The sequence below is a fragment of the Xiphophorus couchianus genome, chromosome 15 (genome assembly GCF_001444195.1).
Source record: "Xiphophorus couchianus chromosome 15, X_couchianus-1.0, whole genome shotgun sequence".
In the NCBI taxonomy this organism is placed as follows: Eukaryota; Metazoa; Chordata; class Actinopteri; order Cyprinodontiformes; family Poeciliidae; genus Xiphophorus; species Xiphophorus couchianus.
The window spans coordinates 18,131,744-18,154,709 of NC_040242.1; the positions used below are offsets into that span (position 1 = coordinate 18,131,744).

General features: G+C 40.6%; 1 protein-coding gene across 10 annotated transcripts in view; it reads left to right on the plus strand.

The window, feature by feature from the left end:
• Positions 1-2,890: 2,890 nt before the first annotated feature.
• The window catches only part of nrxn3b (neurexin 3b), a 397,106-nt gene continuing 377,030 nt past the window's right edge, over positions 2,891-22,966 (plus strand). For 4 of the 10 annotated variants that reach the window (XM_028040039.1, XM_028040042.1, XM_028040041.1 and 1 more), the window contains exons 1-5: positions 2,893-3,220; positions 8,779-9,863; positions 17,918-17,935; positions 18,316-18,342; positions 19,891-19,902. In XM_028040039.1, the coding sequence (XP_027895840.1) occupies positions 9,167-9,863; positions 17,918-17,935; positions 18,316-18,342; positions 19,891-19,902 (754 nt within the window). In that variant the 5' untranslated portion in view covers positions 2,893-3,220; positions 8,779-9,166. Of the gene's footprint in view, positions 3,221-3,455; positions 3,948-8,778; positions 9,864-17,917; positions 17,936-18,315; positions 18,343-19,890; positions 19,903-22,966 lie in introns of those variants that run through there. The other 6 variants (XM_028040046.1, XM_028040044.1, XM_028040045.1 and 3 more) reach the window with 3 other exon arrangements.

Below are 22,966 nucleotides of genomic sequence, written 5' to 3' on the forward strand. Positions count from 1 at the left end.
TCACAGAGCGCAGCACCTCCCCGCGACGCCTTACACTCAGCTCCTGCAAACTAGCCGGCAGCAATTAGCAAACTCCTGGTGGAACTGCACATCTGCTGAGCTCATTATGTGATCTACTTCTCAGTGAAACGCTTGTGACATCTTGTTAAAGGGTTAATACAGGAGCGATGCGGTTACTTCCTGAAGGCGGAGTTTCAGAAAGAGCAGGCATTTCTTAAAGAGACAAGGGCCCAATGTCAAGGTTTAAAGGCATTTCCTAAGCCACTTAGTAAGTTTTGAAAGGGACTACTGAAGATTCGGTCATTTTAGTTAGATCTTTTCAATCAGGAAGGCATAGAAAACAAGCAGCAGACTAGAACGAGGCTTCCCAAACAGCATTAGCTTGTAGGTAAACCCACAAACAATGCTCCAAAATATGTGAAGAAATATGGGGTTTTTTTCACTTTTGTTCACTATTCAGCAGTTATTAGATGTGTTTAGCATAATGTTGCCTCGTACCTTCATGAGTTTTTAGGGGTTTTTCCAGCAGTGCCCTCCACTGTTGAAAAAAAGTTTCTATTTCTATTTTCCACTTGCTATGCTAGCATGTGGAGTTAAACTTTCTTTAACTTATGTTGTAGAATATTGACTCAATGACAAATCATATTGTATAAAGAAATGTCATGGATTCAATGTAGTTACTTTTCCTCATCTTCCCTCCAACTCTCTGGTCCCCAGCAGGGCCCCTTGGCGGCTCCCCACAATGCTGCGGCCCCCGCTTTGACAAACAATAGACTAGAGTTGTCTATCCTTGCTCTACAGTGCAGGAAAGATGACTAGTCTAAACTGCGCTCCAAATGAATAACAGGATCCATTTCAATTAGCCACACCTAGAATAAGCCACAAACGGCCAGAGAGGTGAAATATGGCAAAACAGCAACGATGCTTTGACAACTGAAGCACTTTCAGCCCATAAAACCTCATGGTTACCATCACTCTCCTATCTGAGGTAAAATTTTAGACCATAAATAATTTATGTCATATTTATCATCAGATAATGCCTTTAGAAAAACATAAAACAACAAAAAACACCTGCATAATTTAAGAAGATCTTAAACGAACGAATGTATGCCTCTGATATAGGAGGACTTAATTTGATTTACTTTTACATAAGTGAAAATCTGCAACTGTAACTAACAGCTCGTGCTGGAAAAGCAGAACACACACACACACCCACACACAAAATAATATTTCAGACATCGCACTTCTTAAAATTTTCAGATCCTCCTACAACATTCTCAGATTCTGACCCTTCCCGTTCTGCTCCACTCAGCTCCCTCCATCACTGCGGAGCATCAAGCCACTCTGGATGCAAACACTTGGGTTTGAGCTGGTGCCAAAACAATGAGACTCCACACATCTCCAGATTTAGCTCTTTGTTTGTTCAACTGCTGTTTGAACTTGATCTGTTGGTAATAGTGTAACGTTAAGTTCTCGCTTTGCAACGCAGCTGAGATCTTGTTGGGAAAAAACTAATCATTTTTGATCTATTCAAATCCTTTCCTTGGTGACCTAAAGTATTCATACCACTTAATTTAGTTTTGTCCCACGATTCTGCCTCATTACAACCTTTTTTTTTTCTTGTGAAAAAAAATTTGTTGGAGTTTTCCCATCATCTCTAACCAACTTTCCTGTTGTACAAGAACATTCCCACAGCAGGATGCTGCCACCACCGTGTCATGTTGGGACAGTCTTTGCAGTCGTTCTCAACTCTTTCGTAAAACTCTTCTAGACTTCTTTTGTAGTCATTTATAAAAATTGAGACCACCGCGACAGAGCAGTTTGGGTTTATGCTGACATTAAATGACGTACACCTCGAAAATGTCGTTTTTTAGGACATGAGAGTAAACACGTGCACGCCACACATTTCAGATTTTTTTTAAAAAAAAATTCAAAAGAACGGAAAAAGTTTTGCTCGTGAATCTGAAAATCGCATATAACTCTCATTCGACGTCACAGTCGCACACCGTTTTGAGCTGTACACACATCGATTAAAAAAAAAACTGAGTAAAAAATATGAATAGGTTTAGGAATTTACCTTGAAAACAGATGTTTGAGTCATCAGTACACATGTTTCTAGTTGTGCTTTCTTATCGAACAGCAATACTTGCAGGGCAAAGAAGGCATAATGGCAGAGAACATTCTGGATCATTAGCTTTATTGGCTACACCTGGGTTCATGCGAGCTCCAGGGAGCAGCATCCCCTCCTCGAGGTAACAGCGAACCAAGAGATACCACTGTAAAAAAAAACAAAAAAAAAACACATAATTTAATACACAAGCCCTGATTACAGCCTCAGACGTGCTAATCATTATTACCCAGTCGTAAAAAAGATAGCGCTCATTTGTTTATTCCCATGTGCTGCGGTGATATATAAAGTATGAACATCATTGTCTTGGTTTCTCTGCGTGCTCCTCTTCTCTCCCTCCGAGCGAAGGGAGCTTCCAGCACCACGGACAGCAGCAATGAACCGGAGCTGCTGTGACAGGAAACTATTCCTCCTGCGTGGAAACTGCAGCACGAGGAATAACTTCCTGCTCTCACCGGCGCCGAATCCATCTGAACGGCTCTCTTCACAAGTGAAACCTCTACATTTACCCCCCCACTCCTTCCAAACTCGGCACATGTTCACGAATACTCCTCGAAACACGTGGGTTGAATGGACCAAAAGTCTGTGTTTTCTTTTAAATCCCGTTTAATTTTTCTTTTTCTAATTTGTCTCTACAAATGGAGTGATTTCCACCTCGCCCTCCTCCACCACGTTTTCTCCCCGCTCTCTCTCTCTCTCTCTCTCTCTCTCTCTCTCTCTCTCTCTCCCCGTCGTGCCGAGTGCTGTGGAAGAAGGCGGGTCAGTGTGGGTGAAATCCTGGGGCCCGTCGGCAGTACAGCGCCGAGCGGAGCGATGCGCGTTCACTGAGCCGGAGGAGAGGAGAGAGAAGGACCGGGGTTTTTTTTCTTCCCTCCCCCTCCGCACTCACTTCCACCGCGCCTCACTGCTACAATCACTGCCTAATCAAGAGCATCTGCACCTTCTCTTTTTTCTTTTTTTTTATTACTGGGGAGAGAAAATATATATATGCGAATGGAATTCTGCTCTGGAATAATCTGATTTGATGTATTTCTTTTTTTTTTTATTTGCTTTGTTTTACACTCGGACTTCATCCGTCCGGAGTCGAAAGCGGTAAGAAAACATTTATTTATATTTTTTTGTGGACACTCGTTGTAATTCTTTTAAATAAAATTAAATGACAGCGTAGATGTTGTATTAAGCTGTTTCGCCAAATAGTGAAGTTTCCCCCCCCCTCTCCCCCCCGCCCCTCTCTCTCTCTCTCTTTCTCTCTCTCTCTCGCATATTTGGACTGAGTGAGGGGCAGAGATGCGGATTTGGGCGCAGTAAGAGAAAGCTTTGGGTCATAGTTTGATATCTCCAGTTTCGCCTCCAAGAACAGCTTGATTTGACTAGAGATCCCCTAACAGGAGTCGTTTTCATGGCGAGAGGGAAGAAAAGCGACCGAGGCGGAAAGTTTCAGCTGCCTGAGTCGTCGCTGCTCTGACGTGACCGCATCAGCAATCGACCTGGAGTTGATTTGGAAATGGGTCCCAGTGACAATAATCTCTTGTTGGAATTTCGCATCTAAATTGACGAAGCTAAATTGTGCATCCCGCAGTCTGAGCCGCGGTCAGGCTGCCACCGTGCGAGGAGCCGAGGGAAAGCTGGTGGTGGAAAAAAAAATCTTCGTGATCGGTGCAGGACTCGTGGGTTTTTTGTCCTATTAAGTTTTTTTTTTCTTTGGCGCATTTGATTGAATTTTAAATGGTACCTCCTTTATCGGACACGGGGAAAAGCTGTATTTGACTTGTTCCGGTGTTGGATAATCCAACTAATTGCTTCTGAGCTTCCTGTAGAGGTAACGATGACCTCTTATCCATATTCATTCTCGACATTCATCCTTTTTTACAGAGACGAGACGATTTAAATAGCTCGCGACTCTACACTATAGGTGCACGAGATCAAGAGGAGTTGTGATTTTAACTATTTTGGGGGTGAAAAAAAACGATGCCTTTTTAATAAAATTAAACAAACGGGGTAAAGCTTTCTAAAAATCAAGCCGTTAAAAAATGCCATTCGCTATACACCATTCAGTGGGTTGGTTGTCACAAATTGAGTTGTATTTGGCGGTGCATCTTAATCGAATCGAAAAATGTTACCGTGTTCCGACCAGATACTTTAAAGTCTCCATGACACGTTGAAATGGGGTTGACTAAGCATAGTATTATTTTTTTGGAATTTCAATGAAAGCAAAAAAGTGACAACCAACACGGTTCTCCACTAGTGCCAAAGTAAAAAAAAAAAAACAACAACAACAAAAAAATCCGTTTCCCGCAACAAAATGATTATTTTACAATTCACAAACTCTACTTTAGAGAATTTTTGTACTGGGAAATTTGAACTTGGGACGAAGTAGGCCAGGCCATGTGTACCACGAGATCTCGTGATATCAATCCAAAGTCTGTCTCACTCCCAGTTGCCATCAGTCTGGTAAATTAAGTAAGCTCCAAATGTGAAGAAGGCTTTCTGTTGTGTCCATGCTTGAGACTTTTATTTTGATGGAAGAAAGGAAGTAGTTCATCAGTTTGACCGAGTCAAATCATTAGGACTAGATAATAACATGAAAGAAGCCTAAACAGCGTTTAAATGTGAACTGGCTAACCATACGTTTCTTACCATTGATGGTTAACTATGGAATATTTAACAATTTTTGATTACTATGTAGTTTATCCTTTCTTGTTAAAAACCTAGAAAGCTACCTAAACTAATCAAACCTATCAGAATTAAAAGAAACACTGAAGCAAGAATATAAATGAATATCACCAGAAAAGTCTAAAAATGGCATAAATCGGTCAAATCTAGACAAAATTATTCTAAACTTATTGTCAGTTCTTTTAAAAGACTTTATGGTTTGTGAGACATTTACGCAAGTGGTGAAAGCAAATTAGGAATTTCAGTTTTGCGCAACATAATTCTAAAATCTTGCCTTGTTCTCGTGAATTCAATTTCTCTACCTCATCTCATGACATGGATGTGTTATCATCACACGTCTTTGTGAAGGCTTATTTTATTTTCACTTCATTTGGAAGCTCTGTCGAAGATGCTAACGCTAGCTTAGCAATTGGCTAGTCATGGCACTCTCAAAGTTCTTGCAAATTGTTTAGTTTTCTGTGTTAAAATAAAAGAAAATAATGTTGTGTTCTTTTAACAATGCTTTTGTTCAGTCTTTTTTAATAATAAAAAAAGAAACACCCCAGATAAAGTGAACAAAACAAAGACATTAACAGGTAAAGTGGGACACGACTGTTAAAGAGTAAACCTCAAATAAAACATCGCTCTTTTGTCTTATTTGTGCCACGTATATTTGATTTAGCAGGTCCAACACATGTGGACGTAACCTATTATCCTGTAGCATAGTTCTGCTCCTCTGTTACCATAGTGTGCTCCCTTACTTTGACCAACCAGTAGACCAACGGGTTCGGACCCGCTCCTAACCTCGCACACTTGTGTCTGCTGTGACTGATGTCGGATTAAATCGTTGCTCCAGGCTGACGCTTGTGATAGACGGGAAGTTCAGCGAGAAACAGAGGGGGAAGTAGGAGCAGGCAGTGGGGGCGGTCTCCTTTGCGTCGGGGGAGACTCGACTGCATTACAAAACATGTCAATAAATCTGCTGCAGTTCCAATGCATCATTTATTGCCAGTGTGTGACAGTACCCATGCAGGTCATCTCATATCCTTGTGCTATTTAATAATTCAATGTGTATATCTAGGAAAATATGTTCTTATGCTAGCAGAGTTGTGACAAACCGGCCCCCATCACTGAGGATTGAGCATGACAAAAAGGACAGCAATGCCAGAGCATTGAGAAATGGAGCAAGGAGAAAGACGGAGAAGGGGATAAAATCACGTTTCTGTCTCATTGGGAATGCATTTCTCTTCTTAAATCACATCAAAAAAAATTCTTCCAACAGCTAATTTCTGCCCTCTGCAGTGATGAGGTTAGCCAAAGGGCATTTTTCATAAAAACCCTGGAAGAGTGTCAGTAAAATATGTCATATTCAATTGGTGTGTAACCACATCAAGGCTTGTTTGTCTCAGCCTACAGGTTTGCCAACAGGCTTGCACTTTTGTTATTTTAATTTAGTTAAATTAAAAATTCATTTGCAAAATGTCATAGGTTCAAGCACTAAATGGCTAGCTTTAAAAAAAAATTGTTGATATCCTTGAGCTTCTCCAAATTTTTTAACATTATGACCACAAAGACACAATGTATTTAATTTGGACCAATGAAAAGAAAAATATTGTTAGGAAGTGGAAGGAAATGTTACAGTTTTCAGTCGTGCACTCATCTCCTTTACTCTGGTATTCTTAAATTCAATCCAAAACAAGTTATTGTTGTCAGAAATCAACAGGATAGTAATTAGCCCCATTTCCACTGACCATATATAGTTGCGTAAATTGAAATTACTAAAATAAATTAGCGTAATGGAAACAAACCAAGTTTTTCATTAAAAGTTTTTGCATTAGGATGAGGTGGTTTTTTCGACTGTATCAACATTTGGTTATTCACACAAAACTGTAATAGAAATACCTTTTTCATCACACAAGTCACGTGATCAACAACCAGATGTTACTACTGGTGGAAAAGAGGAAGAAGAAGATGACAGGACGATGGAGGATGACGGCACGTGATGTTTTTTTTAATGACAAACTTATTCACATTTGCGTTTCTTTCTCAATGAAAACACAATTACAAAATTGTGTATTTTCATATGTATATATTATCAACAAAGTTTTTCTCGCATTTGTAATGGAAAGGCAGTTGCTAAAGCCAGCATTTTTCTTGTTCTCAGTTCAAATAGAACTACCCGAGACTAAAGGCGTAGCTGAAAGAAATCCACAGGACAACAGCTTTCACCATGGTGAAACATGGAAATGGCAGCTTCATGTTCTGGACAGTTGACAGATTCAACTCCAAAAGATTAACTGCCATAGTTGCAACAAAATGTGGTTCTATAAATTGACTAAAGGGGCTAAATACAAATTTGTACCAGATATTTCTGCAGTTTATTTTACAATTTCAAAAATCAAACTATGCACAACTGAGGTTTCAAACGTAGAATACAAATGTTAAAGTTTGTTTATGTAATGTGACAAAATCTGAAACATTTTAGGGAGTGCAAACACAAACAAATCTTCAGTGCTTAAGTTAAAAGAAGACAAATACCATACAATGGCAATGTAGGCGTTCTCCGTAAATCGATGGCGTTCGGGGATATCTGATGACCCAGTCAGGTATTACACACATTGAGTCATGTTGATTGAATAGAGGCTTGGCTTGTTGGTATACCAAACTTCCATCTCAGATATCATACGGCTTTACCTATTCAAGAGACCTAGCGCCTAACCCTCCCATCCCATATCCACGTACTCCATCTATGCCTTGTCCTTATAGTGGGCCGGACTAACACGGTGGTATTGAGGATTCTTTTTCCAAGCAGAACCTTTTAACCTCTCATCGAATCTCTTTTTAAGACAAAGACAATCATCCATTTAGGCAACCCGGCGTCGTCAGAGACAGAGCTGCACTAGGACACACACACATGCGGTGCATTAACATAGGTATCGGTTACCTGAATTCAATAGCTCGCCTGCTGCAGCAAGATTAACTATTCAGGGCAGGTGGTTAAAGGGCCTATTGTGTTTCCTGGTTCTGTGCTGCTGTCATGATTGGACAATGCATTTGTCTGGTTGGCAGACCACTGCCAAAACAATTGCAAGGGCAAAGGGCTGGAAGAGTACACACACATATAAGGTTTCACCTTGTACATCATTTGTAGCTCTGCTGAGCAAAATTAAACAGAAGTCTATAAGTGGAGCTGCAGCAAGCAACGATTGTGTCCTAGTTGATATGCTTTGACACTCTTCCTCGGTGATAGAAACGATTTAGATATCTATTTACCAAGAGAACAAGTGGGATTCAAGCATGAAATGTCCCCCCACCCACCTCGATCCATCCTTACATCTTTCTGGATCTGTGTTTGTGGCTGTAATCCCTCAAAGGCATGCAAATGGGAGAAATTGAGAGAGAAAGAGTGGCGGTGGATAATTAGTCATACTAATCAGAATCCCAGCAGCCCCTTGCAGATAGCAGCCTAACATTTGAAGGTGAACACATGTTCGGCTTCAGCTCAGCGGGCTTTCCAGTGGTCAGGAAGTCAGCGGTAGCGGTCGCCGAGATTAATTTGTTTGTTTGCATCACTCATGAATAAGTTCATCGAGAAATCGGATCTCAGATCAAGCTGAAACCGCAGAGATGATCTTCAGTTTAAAGAGAGCAATTGAAAGACATGGCACCTTGCAATAAAGGCTCATGAGATCTTTATGGGTGTTATTAGTGGGTGTTTAGTTGCTTGTAGGCATAAAAACGTCAGATTTGAATTGGATGGGGTTTGCAGTATCTTGTCTGTCTAGCCCAAAGGGATGATTTTTGCTTGTATTCCGCTAAATGCGACTTTTATTATGACTACATACTTTAGAGCTGAATCAAAACTCCCAGTATGCATTACAAATGATCTGTGTGTTGCATAAATCAGATATCCATTCATCTGGGAATAGTCTGTTGCAAGATGATAGAGTTCTGCTCAAAGAAATGTATTCATACGCTATTTTTGTCCCCCCCACCAGGTCTGTCCAAGTTGTTTTCGAAGCTGAGTACCAAATCATGGGGCGTGAAACTGGGCCAACAGTGATTGTTACATGCTTCAAAGCAGGAAGTTGGTTCAAAGGCCTAACCCTAAATCATCAGACGCAGCTCTGAATCACTGACGTCATCATCGCACTTTCACCTTTTTTTATATACATATATCCCACCATAGACTTGGCCGGACAAGATCAAGATTCAATCTATTATCAACATTAGATCTTAAAGCAAAGAATATTTAAGTAACCTATGTGGAGTATAAGAGTCAGCAGGTAAACGCTGGAGCTAAACTGTTACCAAATGGTTCCATCACTTTGAGGATCTATCCCCAAATTCCAACCCTTCTTTTCGACACCCTTTGGTTTTTCTACAATGAATCCCTACAGCCTTCCTGGGCATTTTTGTCTGCTGCTAAGTACCCTGCTGAGCCTGAGCGCAGGCTTGGAGTTTACCGGTTCTCAAAGCCAGTGGGCTCGCTACGTGCGCTGGGATGCCAGCTCCAGGGGCGACCTGACGTTTCAGTTCAAGACCTCACAATCGGACGGTCTGCTGCTCTACTTCGACGATGGCGGATACTGTGACTTTCTGCTGCTCGCCCTGTCCGAGGGCAAGCTCCAGCTCCACGTCAGCATCGACTGCGCCGAGACCACCATCACCTCGGACAAGCCGGTCAACGACAGCCGCTGGCACTTCGCTGCCATCAACAGGGAGAACCTGTGGACTGGCTTGGCCGTGGACGGTCAGAGCAAGACGGGCGAGGTGCGCCCCCAGCGGCAGTTCATGAAGATCGTCAGCGACCTCTTTCTTGGGGGGCTTCCAAGGGATATCCGCACGGCCGCCATCACCCTGCCCTCGGTCCGCGAACTTCCGCCGTTCAAAGGGATTATCACCAACCTCAGTTACGGGAGTAAGTTGCCAACATTGGTCAATAGCCAGAAGGTCCGTCTGGAGATGATGGGCCTTTGCACGGAGAATCCCTGCGAGAACGGCGGGATCTGCTCACTGGCAGATGGAGAAGTCTACTGTGACTGCTCCAAAACTGGATATGTAGGTCGATACTGCACGGAAGGTAAGAGGGCTGGCTTCGTTGTTTTCTGTGTCGAGCAATAAATATTGATTAAGGCCTTTGTGAAAAATTCAAAAGGGGTTTCTTTCAAATATAGAACTGACCTAATACAAGGTTTGTGTTTTTATTCCAGCTTCTAAGAGCGAGAGAAAAAATCTCATTATTCTATTTTATTTTTTTTTTGCATATATTCTTAACCATCTCCCATCATGTGGCTTAGACCTCAAAGTATTTTGCTACATCATAAATCTCAATAGAAGCTTCTGGAATTAGACGTAATCTCCATAACTGCATTGCCATTCACCTAATGTGATCTGTGCCACAACCACTCTTCATTTATAAAGTGCCTTGGAAAAAAAACAAAACTAAAAGAAAAACCTGCATTGTTTGCGGTGATGCCTTCCCAAATCAGCATAATTTCTATCAAGCCAGAGCAGCTCTGCGTTTGAAATATTTACTGCAGATCTTGCAGGACTTGGGAGTCTGAATATTTCTTTGTGGGCTGTTGCACATACAGCCCAGCAACTCTCCGTATTTCACGTGGGAGCTAAATTGGAGGTGATGGGCTCAGCATTTCCGCTCCCTTCACAGTTATTACATTTGATGAGGCAGCGGTGGATACGCTATTAGCTGATGTGACTAAAATTACAACTCTAAGTTCTTTCTCCTGTTTTTTTTTTCTTCATTAAATGTATTCAGATTTGGCAAGGTGATGCGGAGGCCTCAAGGTATACACAAAGTGTGGATAAGAAACAACATCACCTATTTTTGCTCTGCTTCTGGGCCAAGGCCATCTCTTCCTTGGGGAGTGTAATGAGACGCACCTCTTTGACAGTATTTGAAGATTTAGACATTAAAGCCTTCCTTCTTTCTTGCACATAATCTCAAATAGCCCAGTGACAATGTTATACACATAAAACTGATTTCTCTTGTTTTATGACGCCACTACTTCTGCATCAAGGTTACTTAATGTTAGCTTAATCTTTCTGAACACTCTACTGCTGAAACGTTGAGAGGATAACCATCTGATTCAAGGAATAAGTTCCTTCATTATGTTTTTTAAAGTCATAACATTTGCATTTTCATACATGTAGAGCCTTTCAAAAATGTATTTAAACCCCTTGTACTTGTTCATGTTTTGTATATTTCTGCAAACTTTAGTGTATTTCACCAGGATTTTATGTGATACACCAACACAAATCAGCATGTAAATGTGTTGCTTGCGTTTGTATTTAGTCCCCTTTATTTCGATACCCCGCAATCACAACAAAGTGCAACTGAACAGCTTCAGAAGTGAAACTGGTAATAATACAGTCCACCAGTGTGTAGTGAAATCTTAGCGTAGTTTCAGCTGTTTTGTGAAGACCTTAAAGGTTTGATAGAGAACACTGAAGAATAAATAGCACCATGAAGACCGGATACGAGGGTGAATTGTGAAGAAGTTTCCAGAAATGTTACTATATAAAAAGTATCCCAAATGCTAAATGTCTTTCAGTGTATCAGTCAATCTTTGGATTCAACCCAGACACACATGATAACCCTTGAGTGGCCATTATGGAAGGATGAAAAAACAAAGAAAGTCATTTTTGAAACAAAGTTATAAGAAATCTCATTTGCCATGGTTCGATGAGACCAAGAGTAATTTTTTATTTTTTTTGCCTCAGAATTTGTGGGGCAAAATAAATGTCACGGCACATCACCCAACAGTAGAATATGGTGGTAGCTGCATCTGTAGTTGAAAATATTCTAGAAACTACCAATGAGTTCAGACTGGAGTTTCACCTACCAGCACCACAACACCTCAAACAATATACATACAGCTACGATAGGGAAGGGTTTAGATGAAGGTCCATCACATAAAACCCCTAAAAAACTGAACATTAAAGTTTGTATGACGTGGCAAAACATGAAAAAGGTTAAGGGTTGTTTACAGGTAGCTTTTAGAGCATCAATAAAACAATTTCACTCCAACCTTGCACCTTTCTTCACTTTTAAGGATTGTAGATTGTGTGAACAGACCCATGTTGAGAACCCTCCACTGTTGACCCACTTCCTGTGTGTCTGAATCAGACTGACACGGTTCAGAGATGACTCCACTTTGCCAAAAATAAAAAAAAATGTAAAAAAAATTTAGAGGAATGCTCACTGAACACTTGCGCTAATTCCAAGCTATTTCGAACTGCATCCAATACGGAGAATTTGCTATTTCTCTTAATGGTTTCTTCTATGTTTGGCTTCCTAATATGCTCCAACGTTTGCTGCTAAAAATGAAGCTGTTCTGAGCTTAAATCTCCGGCGCACGCCTGTGGCATTGTTCAGGACAGCACACGATGTGCTGGTTGCAGAGCAGCCAAGCGAACTGAGTGGACTTGACCTCTTTTTCGCTTCATCCCATTTGCTCACTGTCGGAGCTGAAGAGTCAACAGAGAAGTAGGTAGGTGGTCCATTTGTCTGAGAGCTGACGGGGGGAACCGTGACATCTTTGTGTAAAAACAACCCAGGTTTTTAAGAGGGCACTTACGACTCAGGCCAAATAATAGCTTAGACGGACGGGGGGAGAAAAGGCTGTCATTTTGCCGCCTCAGGGCAGAGAAAGTGTGACGAGTAAATTCAGCGACAGTGCCTTGTAACCTAATTTGTCCCGGGAGGTCAGCCGTCGGGCTCCGGTTTGCCTCCTTCTCCGTCATCTGTTTTGAAATCTTCTTCCATTTTCCTCCGGCTTCAATGGGAAAACGATTGAGATGGAGGGTTGGGTAGCGTGGGGTGGGGGGAGTGTGCACACGCTTCATCCAACTGCTGCTCTTCCCTACTTCGCCATTAACTGATGTGGCTGATTGTTGATTATGCCGCGGAGACGCGGGACTATAATTAGAGAGATAATAAGAACAGAGACAGCCAATTTGCCTGGAAAATGGCTGCGCAAACGCCACCGTCAATTTCGGGCTGTCTGTTGGCAAATAAGCTGCAGTTCTTTTATTATCATGGCCACATGTCTTCAAGTGGCAAAGCACTTGTTGTTCGAGCAATGCTCGACTGAATGGAGCGTTTTTGGAGGGCAATTTAGCAGCGACTGCGTTCCAACCATTTGGTCGCAGCAACATATGACCGACTGCTTAGCACACCTGTCTGTGTCTGTAGACTGGAGACTGAATAACGAGCAATGCGTGCAATCTGTCAAACCTGTGAATATTTACGTGTTGCATTATCATGCAGTGTGGTCCTGCGCTCAAACACGCCGCGTTCAGTGGCGTACGTGCAATCACACGCATTAACACGGACGAGGCCCTCTAGCCACTCGTTAAAGCGGGCAGATGGTTGACTGACTGACTGAGCAGGCTGGGCCTTGAAAGCATTTCGCCAGCCACACTCCTAATAGTAGCCCACTGGCCTGGCAGGGGAGCGAGAGGGGGAGTGAGCTGACTTACCATCTGAGATGAAACATGAGAAAATTGGAGGATTTAAAAAAAGGGAAGCGGGGTGAAGCCTGTTGATGCTGCTAGGCTTGAGAAATGTTCCGCGTTTGAGACCAATGGATCGGTTCACTTTATGCTCGTTAAAAATGTTCCCGTGAAGATAGATGAGATATTTTATCCAAACTATTCGCCATGGTCACAGAACACCTTTTTTTTTTTTTTTTGGTGTTTTTTCCAGTTGGGTCAGGATGTCTCCCTTTAAGTGATCATTGTCCGTCGTTGATGTGCGATGTTTGACAGACAAATTCACCTTTTCTTTGCTGTTTTAAACTACAGTGCTTTTCAAATGCACTTTTCACATTTTGTCATGCTGCACCCTTAAAACGGAGGGGAGGTAACATGTAAAATCAACTTTTGTAAAAACTGTAAATCATGTTATAATGCTCATTTATCAAAAACATTCCTGGGGTGTTGATTTGATTCTTTCATGGATGTTTGAGGAATCCTTTAATCTCCCATGGCAACCAGTTGGGAGGGCCTCAGCAGTTCCTCCCTCAAAGCGCCGCCTATTTCCACAAAAGGTGTGCTGAAGATGGAGCGTCGGAAAGAGTAGGAGCTTCTTAAAGAGACAGAGGCCCAATTTAAAGCTGTTGAATTATAAAGTCAAATTTCTTATGTTTAAGATATACAGAATTTTTATAACAACTAAATGTAACATGCTTACATGCACCATGTGTCTGGAAAATACATAGTACCCTCTCTTTAAACTTCAGTATATGTTATTAGATCCCATGTAATAAGTCAGTACAAAATAATGGATAATTATGAATGGAAAGAAATAGAAATCTGGCTCCTATAGTGTAGCAAGATTAACAGCATCGGTTAAAAAATAGCAACAAGAACTGCTCTGTAATGTTTGACACAATATAGCAGAGCTTTAGCTAGTTATTATTTACCACTAACCAAGTGAACTAGGTGGATGAACTGCCATGTTGTGTAGATAGAGAGGTACAAATGACAACCTCTCTGTCATAAACATCATTAATAGAGTGGAGATTAAAGTAAAATGTAATTTTCTCTGTGGCCAAAAAATATTCTTTACCGTAGTTCAATACCAGTCTGTCATGATGTTGGCGGAAAAGCAAACCTGTGGAGAAATGGTCAGAAGAGACCAAAATTTAACATTTTGGCTAACATCAAAAACAAAAGACAGAATGGATGAAAACTAAAACAACACAATTTCTGTGAATACACCTTCCACACTGTTAAAGATGGCAACATAATGCTGAGAGCGGGGGAAAATGATTAAAATAATAATAATAAGAAGAAAATAAAACTTTGGTCTCTCAATGTGCAAAGCTGATGAAGACAAAAAAAGTGATGACTCCATGAACTGCACACCCTTACATTTTTGAATTTTATTTGCAAATAATTTTAAAAAAATAACATGATATTATCCTTCTCTTCATAATTACACTCTAAATATGGCAGTCTTTTACAAAGTCAGAATAAAATACATGGGAATTTTGAGTTCTCGCATGACAAAAAGTGAAGGTTGAGGGGTTAAATTGTGCTTGAAATGCACGGTTAATTTTCTTCTTTGTTTTCAAACTTATCTTTGCCCGAATGCAATGCTTTATAGACATACAACCCACCTGGTAATTCAACCTGATTTTGGGTAGTCAACTTCTTGTTCACAGCACTTTGAAAGCTCTGAATACCTTTGAGGTTTTCCATTACAAGAAGGGCTGCATAAGGTCAAAGCTGGTAAGAGCTACACTGGCCTGCATAACACAGACGTAAAATGATCACCTTTTTCATATTTCTCAGAAATCCACACCTTGCATTTACAATGAAGCACTTAGGGCTGCATATGTTAAACAATTTTTTTTAAAAACACTATGCAGTGACTTGACAGAAGGGTGTATAATTGAAGACCAAAAGAAAAAAAAACACCCTAAACTGTTAAGTAAGTGCTGAAATAGTGCCTCTGGGCTTAGCTCTGGGGATTAATAAACAGACATGGAAAAAATGACAGTTGCAATAATCTTACTATAAAAGTAGGTCAGGGCGGGAAAAAAAAAAAAAAATGCCGCAGGGACTTGCCTGATTCCAGTGCAGAGGGCATTTGTGTGTAGCGCCCGAGCTGAAAATTATGTTTGGATTTGAGTGGCGAAGCTGCTGGTAAAATAGAGCAGGGGATTACGCCTGGACCACATGTCCTCCGCAGCACATTGGCTTGTTCTCAGTGCTGCCGCATCAAGAGCGAGGGTCTAATCTACATAGAAAAGTTGGCAATTTAACAAGCAAGCAGTATGTGCATATTTATAGGTGAAAGCATCCGCCATGTCAGTAGGAAAAACGTGTACCTGCTGAGTCAGGCACGTCATTTCTGCGCTTCAAAGCTGGTAGTTCTTGAGTTTGAAAAGCGCCTGCTGTCCATCAGCTGGACAATCCCCTGCTCCTCACATCCCCCTCTCTCAAGCTTTGACCTTTTTTTTTCCTTTCTCAATGTCATCCATCTTGTATTGGATGTATTTTAACTGTGAATTTTCTCTAATCTACGCAGAGACAAAACTATACGTAATGGCTCAAATATCTACACGTGTCCCAAGTAACGTTCCGATTAATGTGCCATGGCAAGCCGCAGAGAACCTGGCACAGTTCTGACTGGTTCTTTGGCCAGTTCAGTGATCAGAATTATTAGGGATTATCTGAACTGATTGGTTTCTTGGCGACGACCCGACATTTAGACAGTCAATAAATTGTCAGTAACTTTGAAGGCAGAACCATTCCATAAGATTAATGTCATCCTTCTGTTTTCATTCCAAAACCAGATTTGATGTGTAAATTGGGTTAATTGATGCCCAACTGTGTTCACGTTTCAACAACCATACGCTAGAAGATCCTGGAAAACCAGTGTCGTTTTTCACAGTGACGCAAAATTCAGAGCTTCAGTTGATTGAAAAGGGTAGTGAAGAAGAAATGAATCCACATGCTGGTTGCGTTGGTGAGGCTTTCAAACCTAAAGTCTCCACCTTCCAAGAATAGTCTTAGATTCTGCCAGTGGGTAAAGGTGAAATGCATAAAGTAGATGGGCTATTAAGGAAGACTGCCATATTTGTGGGATAACTCACACTTTTTTTTCATCACTTGACTTGAAGCGATGAAAAGTCAAGCGATGTATATGTTATTTTTCCTCTCCATTAAGCCTTTTTTGACAGATGTGGTAAAGGTTAATTCGTGCTGACAGACAGGAGCCATGGATTGAACATTACCATCAGCAGCCAAGAGGAAAGCTCTGAAAGGAAGATTGCCAGAGCTGAATGAACAAATTCATAGTTGGGTGCTTGAAGAACAGGTTGCCAAGGGAAGTAGTACTTAGGTTTCCATGCCCTGGTAGTTGCTACAGAGATGAATAAAGATGACTTTGGATTTGGGCCTTCATGGTGTTACTGCTTAATGCAACGGAACCGCCTCTCTATCACCCCAGATTTACACCGCTCTGCTGCGCACTTCACTGGAAGATGTTCCTGATTTAGAACACAGACACTGGTGCGTCCCTTACTGTCAGGTTCACAGTTTCCATGAGTTTGTTGAAAAGCAACAGAACACGTCGTCACTGGTCATACTATCAAAATAGATGAGGTCCCCTTCACATTTGATAATTTCGAAATAAATGTTTTCCCTCTTCACAGTGCATTTTTTTTGGCAGATGTGACTCATAGTCTGGAAAATACAATAGATTTATATTCTTTGACATTCATGCCAAAGATGACTTGGGGTAAACTTTTGTACAATACAAAATACTGTGCATAACTTGACTGCTGTCATTTTCTCCTTCCGGTTCTCACGTGCACAGATGACAACTACCTGAACAGACCATTGAAAATGAAACTGCAGCAGAAATAAATGTATAAAAATAACTTAACTTATGCTCAGCTCACTCAGTGGTTCAGTCCCTGAATCACGTTGGGAAGCACGATTGATGTCATCCTCAGGTCAGACCCTGCTGAGCATTTTGGCCATGAGCAAAGAGGGCTAATGTCGTTTTTTTTGTTTCTTTTTTTTGTCTTCCTGTTAAAATACCGTTCTGTCTACGACAACATGTATCATACAAGTGAGCATTCCTCTGAGAAACTACAAAGTTGGCACAAATTATGAAACCACAAACATTGGAGTGGAGGTGGAAATGTTAACGTGGAGGCAAAAACACAACATGGGTCTGAAAACGGGCATCTCGAGATCCACAAACCTCACAACTCCATAAATCCTCAAGAGCATGGATTTATGTTTCCTTTCAAGGGTGTGCGGGAATCTGTGCGATACAAGATGCTAAACATTACAGTGCGATCGCATCAAATGTGAAAAGCTTTATACAGAAACTAATGCGAATCTGGCTCCCTAAACGGATGGGACAGATGAAAATGTTGGTGTTTCTCTTTACAGGGTTGTTAATGGAAGTAGCTAATTGAATCGGGCATGTCAAGGCGCACGTCTTTGCTCCTTACATGACGTTCCGGTGATAAGAAGTGTGGTATGTTTTGCATGTTAGATCCACATGCAAACCCAGCTGCAGTGTGACGCTAATGCAACACTTCTCTCTGCCTTTCTCTCTTGTTTTTCCTTGCGACAACCACGCAGCAGTCCAGAGAAAACCAGGTGAGTCTCAAGAGGAATTAGTCAGAACTTCAGTTAAAAAATAGTAACAGTCCATGTTGTGCTCTCTTAATTATTTATGTGCTTACCTGTAAAGGCGAGCGAAAAAAAATCCCAGAAAAATAGCAAGCGAAATGCCAAAGTATGTAGTAAACGATTTCTACAGCTACCTCATGTAAAGTGCTGCCACAGTTAGTCATTTCTGCGCTTTGACTAAAGAAAAAAAAAGCTTTCAGATGCACTTTTTTGCAAAGCTTTGATATTTGTGTGATAGTCATGGTTTGCCATCATGCAAAGCATGTTTAGTGACAATACAAGTGTCGTATTGGTGTGCTGACTTTTCTCTTTCTGTACCCTGTCTGTTTGGTTTATCTCTCTTCAAGAACTTGCACACCTGAAGGCAGACCAAGGTACTCTCTTCTTTTTGCTTTTTAGTCAAGATCTCCATTGTTTTTCCTTCACTCACCTACTGGTCTAGTTTTGGGGGGTGGAAGGGATTTACTCTGTGTGCCTCCTACCTGTCCGTGCACATTTGTGTGCTGGACGTCTCCCACCGCCACTGCAGAGAAGTGGTGGGGGACGTTTTTGTGTGTTTGTGTGTGTGTGTTGCTAAGGAGGAGCCGCATGACTCCATGGCATGTCCTACGTCTCACCTCCATCTGTATCTCTCTTTTTTCGTACTACATAACTGTGTAATTGTCTCAGTTCCACGGCAAATGTGCACTGACACGGTCCGGAGTTTTTGGGGAGGAAGAAAGAAAATGACTGTAATTTGAGGACACGGTTTACGCTCGGCCGAAAATTCATATTGAAGTTACAGAATAGGACGCGTCATCGGCAAGTACGAAGTGAAACGAGTGTCGCTGTTTACAGGGTTTTTATATTCTGTTTGACTAAGCTGCTGTTTAATATGTAAACTCAAAGTACCTGCAGTGTTACCGGAGTCACCGAAGGATGAGTGTTTCATCTAGAGCAACGCTTGTCAAACTTTATAATCACCACTTCTGTAAATAGTACCGAGTAGTTTAAATAACACCGTCAGGGGATTTCAAAAGAGGTTCAACAGGACTTGGAGTGTTGGAAGTTTGTCTTTAAAAAAGGGATAGAAAAAAAACAGTTTCTATTGTCAACAAATGATTGGTTGTATCGTCACTTAGAAGTTGAAAGGTTTGGACATAAATTTCACGAGAAGGTCAATAGAAGTCAAAACTCCAAGTGGGGAAAGTTGAAATCATTTCAAAATCCAATGTGGCTTGCATGCAAAACTCAATGATGATTGTGGTTTGAAAAAATGGTTTTATGGAATTGCATCCAATTAAATCTATTACGCAACCATGTTAAATTTTTAGCTTTTTTGAGGTTATTTTTTAAAACAGATTTTCAATTTTCTTGTGTAGAAATAACGTCCCCAGGGGTTTGAAAGATAAACGATGGTTATCTTTTTCAAGACTGCATTTCTTACCTGAAAACTTACTGAAAACGTACTGCTCCTATCCATTTGATCCTCATTTTGGTTGAATGACTCATAAAAAATTAAGGATTGTAATCATGACCTCTGGTCAAACCAAAGCAGCTAAGTTACTCTTAGAGTTAGAGGTGCTTTATTGAGGACACATGTACACATTTTATCAAGGTATATTATGGATGGAATATTACTGTGGTCATCTCTTACTGGCCCAGACCCAGTTGGCTTATGCAAAGAATATATATAAACATATATAGGAAAGAAATGATAAAACTCTAACATGTTTTTGTGCTCTATCCATGCATGTTTTTTGCTCTTCTTTGCCATTTGCATGATTGTTATGAACCCTTTTGCATGCAAGCATCATTTGGCAGTGTATAGGATTAACACAAGAGCTAAACCCTGCTTTTTATTGTCTCTCTCTCTCTTGTGCTCTTCCTGGGATCTCTCTTCCTACTTTAATCTCCATGGATTCTTTCTTCAAAATCTGTAGGTAGAAACAAAGGTACAGCAACATTTTTTTTTCTTACAGCTCTTTCATGTGAGATATGAGAACCGTGTGTGTTTGCATGTGTTACTCCATCTCTCTGTAAAATTTGTGCTAGCCCCTCGTTAATCATTCATGATGTCTGTTCATTAAAGGAATTCAGATGCTCCTATGTGGATTTTATTTTATTTTTTAGGAAAAGGTAAAATGAAGGGAGCTGATGTTTTCCAGTTAATGAGGGCTCACATCCACTCTTGCACTGACTGAAGACAGTCGCTTGCAGACGGCAGAAATGCAGCCGGTGCTTGAGACTAAATAATTTTCCCTCATAAATACCAAATTGCAATGTACAATGATGAGAGTGAGCTCTGGACTGGAATGTTTAATGGATTCCAAACACTAGATATTAATAATGGAGCATGCAGATTTAACGTTCATTCATAGGTTATGTGCGCGTTGGAGAAAAGATGACTTCTGAATTTGATCTGACAGTCGTTTAAAATGGGCCATTGTAGCAGTCGTTGTGGTTTGCAGCTGTGCATACGATTCCCCCATTATTCTTTTATCGCCACCATGCTGTATGCGTCCTGTTGCCGTGTCGTGTGCGTGCCTGTTTTAAACCTGCGTGTGCACACGCGCCAACCGTGGCTTGTTCGTTTTAAATGAAGTTCTGTTTCTCTGAGGAGCAGGAGTAGTGGGTGGACAGATGCTTATTTTTAAACCTGATGTTTACCGCCACTGTACCTGTTCACACTTCCAGCATTCCTACATAAAATCATTATGTACAGTAGGTCTGCGTGATTTTAAGATGAATCACACATGTTTGCATAGTTTGCTTTGTGACGACGCAACAGTTTACTTAAATTTTGATCAAAGAAGGAAATGGCTTTCTGTTTGTCGTGTAATTTAAGCTGCTTTGTTCTAAGATGTGACAGTCGGTCTGACATGTTGATTAGTGCGAGTTCCTGTTTGGTCTGGAAGGAGTGTTTTCCCAATTGTGCTGAATATTGCAATTTCTTTGAAAAAAAAAAAAAAGCCATTCATATATAAACTACAAAACCTCAGCCAGTATGAAGGCAAAATGATCAACCAGAGGAGGTGAAAATTAAGCGTTTCTTTCAGTTTAGGCTCTGTTTGGCCAAAATTTGGCAGCATACATACTTTAGGCTTTTCTATTTGTATCATTAAAGACAATTTCACAAAATCAACATTAAAAATTTCGGACTGCAGACCCATTTCTAATAAAACGTGGTAGCCCAGCAGCCTTCCAAATCATATTGAAATCACTAGACCACTTTAAAAAGCGAGGCTGTTCACAAGGCAATTATAAAACCTAAGGTTGGTTTTGTATATGCATGTAAAAGTTTGCACCAAACTGAATCTTAATCAAAATCTCTAATTGAACCCTAAATAGGTGTGTAGTTTTATTTAAAAAAATCTTTTTGTTTGCAGCTGATAACATAGTTACTAGCTAGCTGGAAAAGCTAACTCTTCCAGCTATCGCTAACTAGCTAACTCTAAGAGCTAGCTAACTCTTGGTTTTTCAGCTGGAAAAGGTAGCTAACTGCTACCTGCATTTCATTCATACAGCCAAATGCTTACTCTGCTTTAGAAAAAACTGATGTGTATGCATGAAAGCATTTGAGTTTTACTTGGAAACCAGTTCAAAACTCCACACAATATCACCTTTCTGGAAAGTCTGTGTTTTGATTTTGTTAAATCACTTTCGCTTCTGATTATCCTTGAAACAAGTTTCCAAAACGTTCCTGCCACCTTCAAGTCTGAGCTTTCTAAGCAGCTACCCTGTCTTCTCCACTTACCACGATACACTCCACCAGTCTTTCAATTTCTGTTCACCTTGGACTATGCATTTTTTTTTTTTTACATTTTCTTGATGTGTTCAATGTCCCTTCTACAAAAGGGGTTACACACTTGATCTTCTGAACATTTCTGGCATTATTCTGATCAATTTTCTTTCTTTTCTTTTTTTTGACCTCATTTTATTAAAGTAACCCAACGATGTACCCTACACACCACCAGTCAAGTTACCAGAAATTGCCTTTACCAGAAATCTACCCTTGATTGACTCTAGCCAATGATCTGCAGGTGAAATACTGAAGAATGTTTTGTTTTTTATTCTTTAATAACACTCACCATTTTTTAAGCTAAACAAAAAGATGATGATTCACTTTTATACATAAATCATAATGTTTTTGTCATCGGCTTACTTTGTAAATTCAATTCAATTAGCATATGAAATGCAAAGTTGCACTTCCTTACAATAGCTCCTTGTTACATTACACACAGTCAAAGTCAGAAAATAGTAACACATTCTTTGCAGATTTTCACTGAACTTCCCTGAGCTAACTGTATTGCCTTCACGTCACATTTGCCCCTACACTTGTCTCACATCAGCATATTAGGTAGCAACATGCTGATCGTTTGTAGTGAGCAGTCGTACAGCGGTTCAGTCATTAGTTTTATTGCATAACATGACAACAAGGTCCCAGCTTTATTACGTGGTTTCGCTTCTTTCACAGTGCGGGTCCGTGGGGGTTTCCTCCGTGTGCTCCAGTTTCCTGCAGCTGTCCAAGGACATGCAAATTCAATCCAACAGCAATGGGACTCTAAGTGAATCCTAGGTGTTGATGTTAATGATTACCCTTCATCTGTATTAAACCTTCAATAACCCTTGAATAGAATGCAGAGAACAAAATATGACTGATCCATAAAATGGGAATTTGAATTAATTACAGGACCTTTGATTGGGGCTAAAATGAGACGTTTACAAAAGGGGGGAGGGGAGTGTTGGGGGTACGCTTTACTCTCTGTCCAATTAGATTAATGTCTCCATTGTGTGGAAGTACTATAAATGGCACAGCAGTCAGAGAGAACAGTTACTGAGAGAGTTGGGGAGAGGAATTAAAAGTGAAATACAGACACAGATTGAGACAGAAGGTCAAAAGAAGCAAGAAAAAAAAAAAACTCTAGATGAAGAGGCTATGCAAGAACTTCCCCTGTTTCTTTGAGGACACATATTTCTTACAGAAAATATGGGGCACCTTGTCGTCCCTGCTCTAAA